Raw genomic sequence first — 12,173 nt, forward strand, 5'->3', positions numbered from 1 at the left:
CATTGATGCCTATGATGACAGAAGCCCCCTGTGTTCGTTTGGACGTGCTTCACGTTTTCTCCACAAAAACTCAAGATTGTTTTTTTCCCCAAGACAGCAGTTCTGTAAAAAATACATGCTTGCTTTTTATTGATCAGCACAAGGTGAACAGGAAATACTCAGAGGTGTTTATGAGGGCCGGTTACAAGTTATGAGGACGCTTGGACCCTTGGAATTGGACACAGACGGTCTCCTCAGCACAGGATGCGTTGTCTAGGCCCCTGGCCCCTGACATGATGCTGCTGACCCAATGTTACAGTCAGTAAGTTGATTTATGGAACATAGATATACAGTATAGAACATAGAGTTCTCATACTCATAGGGTGATAGATGGACATTGATTGTTGATGTAATTACTCTTTCTACACTGAAATCAAGTAAGCAAAAAAAACTCAGGTGTCCTTATGTGTCGAAAATAGCCTGCTGTCACCCTCTGGAAGTGTGGTAATGTTTGGGAACGTGTGGATCATCCTCCCTCTGGACGCTGGGAGATGCGTGGATGCAGATGCATGTTCACTGAGTTAACAGAGTTAAGAATCACCAGCAGGCTAAACCCGCCCCTTCATACAGAACAGCCTCTCTGCGCGCAGAAACGCCCTGACAGAGATAGAGGAAGGGAGGGAGGGAGAGAGAGAGAGAGAGAGAGAGAGAGAGAGAGAGAGAGAGAGAGAGAGAGAGAGAGAGAGAGAGAGAGAGAGAGAGAGAGAGAGAGAGAGAGAGAGAGAGAGAGAGAGAGAGAGAGAGAGAGCGAGAGAGAGAGAGAGACAGAGAGAGAGAGAGAGAGAGAGAGAGAAAGAGAGAGACAGAGAGAGAGAGAGAGAGAGAGAGAGAGAGAGAGAGAGAGAGAGAGAGAGACAGAGAGTGGAGAGAGTCGCGGAGATTAAGAGAAGTTTGTTCTGGAGAAAATTAATTTTGGTGGAGATAAATTGAGGCGGGAGGACAGAAAAAAAAAGACAATATTGCTTTTGACTAAATCCAAACTTTACTGAGAGAGAAGAAAGCAATTTCTCATAAATTGTCTCGGAACTGTTGTTTAAGAGAGACACAAAGAGAACGCGACATTATCGAACACATTGATCTCATGGTCCTGAAGGCAGCGGTCGACATGAAACCGACGTTAACCATCATAAAGGCAGAGAGGATGGACTCAGGTGAGTAACGGAACTCTTCACACACAGCAAACAGTTGCTGCATGTTTCATATGTGTGTCCTGACCGTACGTGTCCTGTCCGATGAGAGGCGATGTCATGTAAAACGTGATCCGTTATCCGTCGGTATGAATATGTCCTCCTATGATAAAGCCACATGGAGCGGGACAGCCCGTCCGTGCGTCTCCAGCTGATTGCTGCAAAACATGAGATTGTAGACGGGGCAAACATCCACGATATGCTATGTTAATATCTGCATTCGTGGTAGTGGCTCACAATGAGAGTATTTAGACGTATGCATTTTAAAACAATACTTGTGTACATGAACATAACATGATGTAGGTTGTATGCGATTAAACCGGCTACTTGCTGCAACATGAATTATAGGCCTACCATATTTTCCCTCTGTTAACATGACTTTATGAAGGAATTGGGCATTTCCAATAATAATAATAATGATAATAATAATAATAATAAATGCTACTGTAGGCTGCATTATGATTTGTGCCATATTCTGGTCATGCTGGTCTCAAAGCACTTTATTTTATGGGTGAACATTGTTAACTCTTTCAATTAGACTATAAAGTACAAAATACCACAAATGGCAGGCAAACAGATTCAGTCATAATCCTATAACAATACAAGTATGACATGTTGCATTATGTATGTTTGAAACATACAAAAATACACTGTTTGCATGCGTTTTATGCAATTATACATCTATTTATTATTTAAAACATATTTGTACTTGACTTGGTTATATTTCTGAATATTCATTCACTAAACTCATTCACAACAGAGCTTTTAGCACTTTTACAGACACTGTGTTTTTTGTGAGTTTGTGTGTATGTTGAAGTACACTAGGTATGCGTCTGTGTTTTTGTGTGTACATGCAGAATGTCCTTTTGGATGCAAGTTAGTTCACTCTCAGGCGAATCAGCTTTTTCATGTAGCCTTGATCATGTTTCTCTGGCCAGCTATCACACTACCATCTCCTTCCCAAATCAGAGCCTATCTAACAGCCCAGCCCAGCCCAGGTCCCACCCAGGGAGGGGGGGCAGGAGGGCTATGCTGCCCTGCATGGGAGACTGGCACTGGTGCCGAGTCATCAGCCCTCCCCCTCCTCCTCCTCCCCCTCCTCCTCCTCCTCCTCCTCCTGAGTGGTTCAGCCAGGGTCTCCAGAAGGAACCAGGGGCAGACTGAGGAGATGAGAGTGTAGGCCTGAGGGTTAGGGTTAGGGATATCCTGCAACAGGCTGTGGAGAAGGGAAGCCCACCCTCCATTGGGTTTGAGTCTGGATTTAGTTCTCTGTGGTTTCGTTTCTCTCAAAGTGACAGGCTGATGTACTCCAACTCTGGTGGTCCTCAATTAATAATCATTAACTTGTCTTGAACGCCAGTAGCTAACTGTAATGCTCTGTACACATTGGCAGCTTTAGTTTGCCACCAGCTGTTAAGGTGGTAAAGCCTTGAGACGTCACTCTTCATCTTAACCAACTAAGCAGAATGTGATGACTCCATTAGGTGAAGCGTGAGTGATATGTGTTTACCACCTTAACTCAGAGTACACCTGCAGAACGGGAAAACAAACACATACATACACACACACACACACACACACACACACACACACACTCGCACACACGCACGCACACACAGACATACACACACACACATATACACACACACACACACACACACACACATGGTAACACACTCTTATAAAAAAGTGCTGACAGCTGCAGGGGGGTTCGCCAAAACCTAGTACTATCTTGCAAAAAACATTTAGCGAAACTCGCTTCTATGCCGTGTGTGCAGGAGTCAGCCTGTAGCTGTTTGAGGATTATAACAGATACACACTCTTATAACAGACATGCACACTCTGTAGCTGTTTAAGGGTTATAACAGACATACACACTCTGTAGCTGTTTAAGGATTATAACAGACATACACACTCTGTAGCTGTTTAAGGGTTATAACAGACATACAAACTCTGTAGCTGTTTAAGGGTTATAACAGACATACACACTCTGTAGCTGTTTAAGGGTTATAACAGACATACACACTCTGTAGCTGTTTAAGGGTTATAACAGACATGTACTGCTTTTGATCCAAAGAGGAAATTGAGATGTTCCTCTGACTGAGGCATGTTAGGCATAACAGGACATGACAGGTTCTTTGTCTATAGGTTATTGAAAGGGTTAAGTGATGTACAGAGTTACAATAACCTTACTGATTGTGGACACACACACACACACACACACACACACACACACACACATACACTCACACTAACACATTTAAACCACATGTTATTCTATTGTTTATTTGTTATATTATGTGAAGGTTCTGCAAGTGTCAATTTACTCTCTCAATCCCCTTACACTGTATCCTACTGAGGTCATTCCTTTTAAGGAGTTCGAGGGGATCCCAAACAAAGCCTCTTATGTTCCACAAAGCAAGCCCCTGTGTTACAGTAGTGGTGTGCACTGACACACAGTATATACACTTCAATTACAACACAGAATATGGTAGCATTGCAAAAAAAAGAAAAGTGAGATTTTCTCTCAACATGGAAGTGTCAGAGTGTAGCTCATGTTATTTACTGTCAAATTCCGGTATGATGGATTTTTCTTATGTATTATGCTGAGAGGGCCATCCCTGGTTAAGGTTCCTTCTCTGTAAGTCAGTGTTGGAGGTCAGGGGTCAGTGACTGGCAGGAATGTCTGTGAGCCTGGCCTGCTGAGTGGGAGATCTTTTTATCTGATGAAGACACCACTGCTTGTCCTAACTGGCCTGCTGAACGTTCCACTGAGGAGCTCTATGCCACCACACAGAGGAGCTCTATGCCACCACACAGGGCCCTGAGGAGCTCTATGCCACCACACAGGGCCCTGAGGAGCTCTATGCCACCACACAGGGCCCTGAGGAGCTCTATGCCACCACACAGAGGAGCTCTATGCCACCACGCAGGGCCCTGAGGAGCTCTATGCCACCACACAGGGCCCTGAGGAGCTCTATGCCACCACACAGAGGAGCTCTATGCCACCACGCAGGGCCCTGAGGAGCTCTATGCCACCACACAGAGGAGCTCTATGCCACCACACAGGGCTCTGAGGAGCTCTATGCCACCACACAGGGCCCTGAGGAGCTCTATGCCACCACACAGAGGAGCTCTATGCCACCACACAGGGCCCTGAGGAGCTCTATGCCACCACACAGGGCCCTGAGGAGCTCTATGCCACCACACAGAGGAGCTCTATGCCACCACACAGGGCTCTGAGGAGCTCTATGCCACCACACAGGGCTCCGAGGAGCTCTATGCCACCACACAGGGCCCTGAGGAGCTCTATGCCACCACACAGAGGAGCTCTATGCCACCACACAGGGCTCTGAGGAGCTCTATGCCACCACACAGGGCCCTGAACGTGGCCAAGAGCCACAGCATCGTCCCTCTCTGGGTGCCCACCAGTTGGCATGGTGAAGTGTGTGTTCGTATTGGGCAGGGTGAGTTACATAAGTGTGTCCAGGCTGAAGGCAGGGTTGACGGTGTCAGCACTCCTTCAGTAGTGCTGTGTTAAATGCCCCTGTGTTTGAGCCCGCCTGGCTGCTTGGCAGCTGTGCAAACACTGTTGGGGTGATCCAGCCTCTTCTGATGTGGGTCACTGGCCTAACAGAACAAACAAATTTGCTCAGGTCCATTTCTCATTCAACCCTCTGCAACATCGAGAAATGGCCGATCAGTTTTTTGGTAGAGGGGTATTTGGTGTGGTGCCTGAAGTCATGAGACGATGTTTAACTGAATCAAGTCTACGTGCCAGGCTGTTGCCTACAATAGATGTGCCCAGCGGCCATCGGATGTCCAGTGTCCTGAATAGGCCTTACACATTTTCATGAATAGCGGAGGTCAGGGTGCGAAATAAGGGGGAGCTCGGGGAGCTATAGCTCCCCTAGTGGTGACATGAGCTCCGCTGGAAACATGGTTTGTGAAATTTTGGGGGAGCTCTAAAATATTCCAAATTGCGATGGATTTATTCCAAGTTGTGACGGATTTTACCTGGTGTAATATGATTTGTAGGGGCATACAATCTATTTTGATGTTGGTATTAGGTATATAAATGATATATAATAGCCTATATAGCCTACATATCTAGGCCTTTATTGGCTACAACTATGCGAAGGTAACAGAGCGGGGTGCACTGACGCTGAACCCCTCATAGTGATAAGTAGGTGGACATGGTGCGTGCTGCTGAAATAGCCGACATGCGGTGTGTGGTTTGAAAAAAGTAACGCCAGCTCAGTAAATAATTCAAACTTAATGTTTACTTATAGGCTATGTGAATGTGACTGCACCACACATGTGAACAGTAACAAAGCAAATGCAGTTTAATTTTATGAAAAACATTGACGCTGAATCCGCTTAGCCTATATGCTCCTGAAACGACAGAGCAAACACGCTACATTACCAGGGATAATAATTACAATGAGCCATTCATTAAAAATAGACAAAATAATATTAGGCTATTAAATCTCACTTAATGAGAAAACTGGCATCTCCCATCGGTCACTATTTGTTGGCTATCTGGTGATATGGACGTCTTTGAGTGTCTAGAAAATGTCTAATGTATTATTATTATTATTTATTATTATTATGGACGTCACTTTAATCCGGCAGTTCTCAAGGTTTTTATGCACCAATCGATTCCTCTCGTCAGTGCGTCTTTATCACATTCATTGACGAAAAGGACGACTCGCATGTATAGGTGGAAGGGAACATTCATTGTGAGCACGGAAAATGTGAGTCTCACAATGGCTTTGCATTGATGAAACCAGGTAGGATGAACGCATAGTTCACTGTCCATTCCTAAATGCCCTGTTTCCACCGTCAACTTTCCTCTTTAGACCTTTGGAGAGTGACATGATGTTTCTCTTGCTAGCAGGTTAAATGTTTAGCTAACTTCACCCGGCACGCAAACAATCAATCCAATAATAATGTGACCTTGTAAGTCTGGGAGGAGGGGGGAATAATTATCACAATAAAACTATGTTAAATAATTATTAGAATAAGTTAGGCTGCGCTACATCGTCAGTCCACACATGTATTATTCAAAAATATGGAAAAGGGTGAAACTACGTTTCAACGTTGTTGAGAATCACAACACAAACTACAACACTACTTTACATTGTTAGCAGGCTCATAAAACAAGCCGTGTTAGTTGACTAGCGATGTGTCATTGATTTTCGACAACGCGGAAATGTATTCACATTTTTCGAAAGAAAAGTCAAAGCATTAGAACGTAGAACGGAACATCGCACGCGCGCTTTGCGCACGGAAAGCCACCGGCCCCGATTTGGCCTGATTTTTTTTTCCGTCAGGATTTTTTTTTTTTTTTTGCTTTAATCCCTGGGCTCCCCCGCACACCGTGATTTAATTCGCACACTGGCGGAGGTGTCAAAGGCAGGACTGGTAGTGAAGTGGATGGCGGTCTGTTTCCATAATGACCCTGTCTGTGTCTGACTGGATTGTGATGTCATTCTATATAATCAATTAGGTAATCACTTATTCATTCACCATTCTGTCATTCACCTCAGTCTTCGCAATTTAAACAGAAAAACATTATCCTGCATGGGCTATATTGAGATGCCTCTCTTGTGATAACATACCTTTATTTTGCCTTTTATAGCTTCATAAGGTATACAAGTAGGCATGCTGCCTCCAAAGACATTAGCAATCTGCATATGTGGAGAGAGAAAGGCATTCAAAGGTGTGGCCCACACCTGCACAGGGCATGTATGGAATGGTGTTCTGAGATCTCAGTTGTAACATGTGTCTGAACTCCTATAACTGCTTACTTCTTTAAAGAAGATTCCAGTAGGCCATGTCCGATATATTAGAGCAGATCCATCTATTGGAGTCTAGTCTTCAATAATCTATCCTCCCACTATTGCTCATCAATCACCCCTTTCCTGAGACTACAACGAAAACACAGAAACAGCAAGTCCCAGAGCTGGGAAAATAAGTGACAAGCTTGGAAGGTTTTTACAGCTACCCCTGCCCCCCCCTTCCCACTCCTCCAGCTCCCTCCTCCCTCCTCTCCCCCTTCTTTTCCATCTTCTCTGTTGGCCACATGAGCCCCTCTCACGTCTCCTCGGCGTTTGATGTGGCGTCAGCCTGGTGTCGGCCTGTCTCATCCCAACCGTCACTCACGACTAATCACTGAGTCACAGAGCCCGGCCGCCACCTTCCGCACGCCACTGCCTGACTCCTGCCGCAACGGGCCCTCCTCATACCATTACTCCACATTAGCCCACTGACTGGGAGCCCTGGTGGGCTCCACACCGCCTCAGGATGGGCTCAGGAGGTCTGGCCTCCTCCCACGCATCGCACCATTTCCCTCTGCGCTGCACTATTTCTGTCCACGTCTCTGTTGCTATTACTGTTTTACAGTTCCACATTTGGAGGGTGCTTTCATAATGTAAAGGATACTGAGACTGTATTGGAGTCTGCCTGCTTTAGACATCAATTTTGGGTCTTGAAGGACTCAGGACCCAGAATTGATGTCTACCACAGAGGCTGAGCTGCCCTAAACCAGGTCGGTTCTGTATTTTTGCTCACAGCGAATGATCACAGATTTTCCTTTTGGTGTGTCTTTTTTTTTTTTGCAGACCACCTGTTTTTTGTGTCAGATTTTCAGTTCGAACTTTTGGGCTGCCTTTGTCAATCGAGCCAAAACTAAAATTGTAATGTATGTCAACCAAGCTACATCAGAGCGGCATTGATGAGCATATCTGCTCTCCAAAGCAGAGAACAATAAGTAAAATCTCTGGTGTTGGGGGGAGGTGCATTCTACGCGGTAGGTGCGACTCTGTGGCTCTCTCATGTCGAGGAGGGCCTCAGTGACGCACAGTCAAATGGGAGGCACATGTGTTCTGGCAGCTAAAGGGGAGGTCGGTGCTGGGCTGGGGCTGGGGTTGGGGTTAGAAGTCTGAGCAACAGCTGGATTCCTTTGCTTTGCATGGCTCTCCATATCTGCATATTTAGGATATAGATGGAGAGTGGCCTGGCTGCTCCAGGCGAGAGAGTGTTGCTAACTACTAAGTACGGTGGGTGTCTGGAGGAGGCCCAAGGGCCTGTCCTAATGAGAACTTGTCTTTGACACCGTTTTTTTTACTTCCACCACTATAGTACTGCTGGGATACAGTCATATGACTATAGTACTGCTGGGATACAGTCATTCTCATAAAACCACATTAAATATTCTACATGCTGCATCGGACTCATTTATTTATTTATTTTTAATTGATGAGAGCCTATGAGGAAAGAATGACAAAGAGTGAGTAAATAAACATGTTTGAAGTCATGTATACATGACTATATAGATCTAATTGTTTGCGTCATGTATACTTACATGTCAAAAGGAACACCATGTGATCCCAAGTCCAGCCATTCTCTGTTTGTATGAGTCACTATAATTACATATTTTGTGTGTGTGTGTGTGTGTGTGTGTGTGTGTGTGTGCGCGTTCGTGCGTGCGTGTGTGTGTGTGTGTGTGTGCACGGGTGTGTGCACGTGTGTTTTTGGTGTTAAGTCTTATCCATCTGTTCTTGCAACATATCTTATTTTATTTGCCATCGGTTGCTTTTATGCATAAACAGTATGTCAAGTATCTTTTGATCAGTATGCACTGCCAGTATATCTAGAGTATTACAAGCCCTGTAGTGAGATCATGTTTAAGATAAATAGGTACAAAAAAGTAGTCGCCAGATGCTTGAAGTGTTTCACAGACATGAAGTTTGATGTCACCCCACCCCCACTCCCAACCCTCATCAGAGTTCAAGTCTAAAAGTAGAGCACTTTTATGCCTAATACATAGTATATATATATATACATATATATATATATATTTAAAACCATTTCCAAACCATTTCCCATCAAGGGTACAGTAATTTTTGGTCGTGTTAGTGGAACACAAGAAAGCTGTGAGATGCACATTAGTGATTGTAAAACACCAGAGGAATGCATGGGCACGGCAGGCAACATGAGAACAATGTGGTCTGGTAGAAATGCATTTATCGAGTATTCATCTGTCGCCCATAGTTTGCTTTTAAATGTGCAGCAGCGTTAGACGTATGATGTCTAATTATATCCAGGACTTACCGTGTTTATGTGCACACAGTATTTCTTAGACGGCTGGCTGATTAATAAATCATCACCATATTTTACGTTTGTTTCAGAAAACTGTAGTTATGGAATGTTGCAGTTTGGACTGGAAAGAGGACAGGGAATGGGGATTTGTGAAAAGAATGCAAGCAGGCGAGTAAACTGTTTGTCAGATATGTCGTGTGTTTGCGTTAATGCCTAAACAGTTCCCTCAGAGCATCCCCTCTCTGTTTACAACAGCCAGGGGCCTGGGAAGGCGACGGCTCCACCTGCTCTCTGGTGTAGCAGCAGCTAGCCAGAGCCCTGGTTCACTCATTGTACTGTATACAATAACAGATTTAGCCCGGTTGTTCCCATGGAAATTGTCTTGGTAAATGTGAGTGTTGTGAAATGATACAGCATTTACATGTTGCGTGTGTGGTAGAGAACATGGGGGCATTGTACAATGTCTACTTCTCAGTATTAAAACCTTTGGTTTTTCAGTTGAGACCTCTATTTTGAAGACAGTTTTGTATGTTTTTCCCCCTGTGGAAAGCAGGGAATTTCCACAAGCTTCCAACAGGAATACAATAAGCTATCTATGAGGGCATACTTCGCCAGGGATCAATTAAAAATGGAGCTAATGTCATAATGCAAGACCCTTAGACTGTGTAAACAATGTTAAGATTTAATGCACTTACACATCATAGGCTAATGTGATTTTAGAGATAGAGAGAAAAGCAGCCATTCTGCTTTAGCCTCTCTGTGCCTCTCTGAGTTCCTGGAGAGAACTTGTGTTTGTGTTGTAAAAAGGCGGACAGTTCTCCGTCAGCATTAGTAGTGCTGGAAGCACAGGACCACAGGCGTGTACAGAGCGAGGGCATCCAGCAGACAGTGGTGGAGGTCCCAAGAATAGCCTCAGTGTTCCAGGGCCGGGGCGGGTTGGTGGGATAGCCCCAGCCTGTGACCTCAGAGCAGCAGCCTAGATGGCTTGGCCCACGGTGGATCCACCCCGCCTTGGCACTGCGAGCGGGCGGGCCACTTCTTTTCCTGGCTCTGACTCCGGCTCTCAGTATTCAGATGGAAATCCAAATAGTGGCAGAACAAGCGGCCCTCTCAGGACTAGACCCCCCCCCCCCCCCCCCCCCCCCCCCCCCCCCCCCCCCTGCCACTTCATTACCCTGCTGGGCTGAATGGCCTCCCTTCATGTCAGCAGGGTTTATGACCTCTCTCAGACTGGGTCAGATAGGAATCTCCATCAAAGGCACGCTCAGATAGCACCGTCACCTCTGAACAGGGGGTCCGTGGGTGAACAGGCTTAAGGGGGTTACACACCCTGACCTAGCCCCCCCTGGTCAGATGGACCCCCCTGGTGGGACCCCATTGCGGACTACTACAGCCCCTCATAGCTGAGGTCTGAGTGATATTCCGTGGATAGGTTGACTGGGGATCTCTCATGGTTGGCTCTGAAAGGCTGACCTTTCATTTACTCTAGGAAGTGACACCTTAGCTTCAGGAAGTAGACCCTTGCACATGCATAACCACAGCTCTCCCACGCACTGCTGCAGAGAGAAAGAGAGAGACTGATTGTCATGGTTGTTCATCTTGCATTCAGACTGAAATAAATCTGCCATCATTGCCTAAGAGCATTTCAGTCCTCAAATACCAGACAGACCATTGAATAGCCCCATAGACATTATGTCCTTTGATTGCACTTCTACTCTCTATCTCTCACACACTGTGGCAGACACACACACACACACACACACACACACACATAACATGCACTTTTGATCTAGGACTATTTATAGCCGGGATAGTCTGATAGATAGCACAACACAGTCTCTCTTTCTCTGTCATTGTGTTGGGAGTTGCCTGCTCCATGCATATGGTTGCATCATCTGAGCAGAGCCAAGGCAACGGTGGGTTTATGAATGAACACAGTCTCAGCCAGCGGCAGGGAGATGGCACAGTTCCCGCTCTGATGTCATTGAGAAAGTGAGAGCAGAGGGAGCTCTCTGAGACCTCCCATTCATCCCTCCTCCAGTCCTGTGATGGGCTCACATTACAACTCAATGACTCATCCTTCCACTCCACTCCCCACCCCTCTCTCCCCCTCATCCATCCTAAAAAATTAATGAACGATTCCTCATTAATGCATACTTATTTTTTATATATCGCACATTTATTCCTGCGAATAACCTCTTGAAGGCTAATGCAGGCACTGCGTGTCGTCTTACTCCACTTAGGCGTAATCTGAATGTAGTGTGTTGTAGAGTACCAAGCTCTCCTTCCCATCGCCATCATCACACTCCATGATGTACCCGATCCAACTGTCAGCTAAACGGACAGGCCTCATCTGAGGCTCCACCTCCACCACTCTGTGTGGGACGAGGATGGCTGGCAGAGGCTCAATATTCAGTGACCCTGCCCTGTCATAGCTAATAGGAATCACAGGCATTTAAACAACAATCAGAATGTCATCATTTACCAGTGACTCTAGACCCAAGCCAGCCCAGTTAGTGGATGGACCTCACAGATAACTTGGGCCATTTAGAAAGAGTGCACTCTCTCTTTATACTGTAGCTGATGTAGTCTGTCATTTCTCATGTGTAATAGTCATTGCATTGATGTTATAGGAGAGGAGGTACTTAAGGCTCAAACTACTAACAGATGGTACAGATGGTACTTTAAGGGTGTAAAAAAAAAATGCATTCAGAAGATTACTGTTTTGGGTTGAGGCAAATAAAATTAAGGCACAATTTACCCAATTCAGTCTATGGGAGGTGAACAAATAAAGTCTAGATGAACATTAAATGATTGCTTATACAACTTCAGTTCATGACA

The 12,173-nt window shown here is 45.4% G+C and overlaps 1 protein-coding gene across 3 annotated transcripts in view; it reads left to right on the forward strand.

Moving 5' to 3' along the window:
- Positions 1-12,173, forward strand: part of ets1 (v-ets avian erythroblastosis virus E26 oncogene homolog 1) — a gene marked incomplete at both ends in the record, with an annotated part of 38,327 nt that overhangs the window by 12,966 nt on the left and 13,188 nt on the right. The window contains one exon of one of the 3 annotated variants that reach the window (XM_080543443.1): positions 1,121-1,190. The exons of the other annotated variants lie outside the window; for them this stretch is intronic. Within the exon in view, the coding sequence (XP_080399569.1) occupies positions 1,121-1,190 (70 nt within the window). Of the gene's footprint in view, positions 1-1,120; positions 1,191-12,173 lie in introns of those variants that run through there. 3 annotated transcript variants of the gene reach the window in all.

Source organism: Nansenia antarctica, assembly GCF_963989245.1.
Source record: "Nansenia antarctica genome assembly, chromosome: 12".
NCBI classification, from domain to species: domain Eukaryota; kingdom Metazoa; phylum Chordata; class Actinopteri; order Argentiniformes; family Microstomatidae; genus Nansenia; species Nansenia antarctica.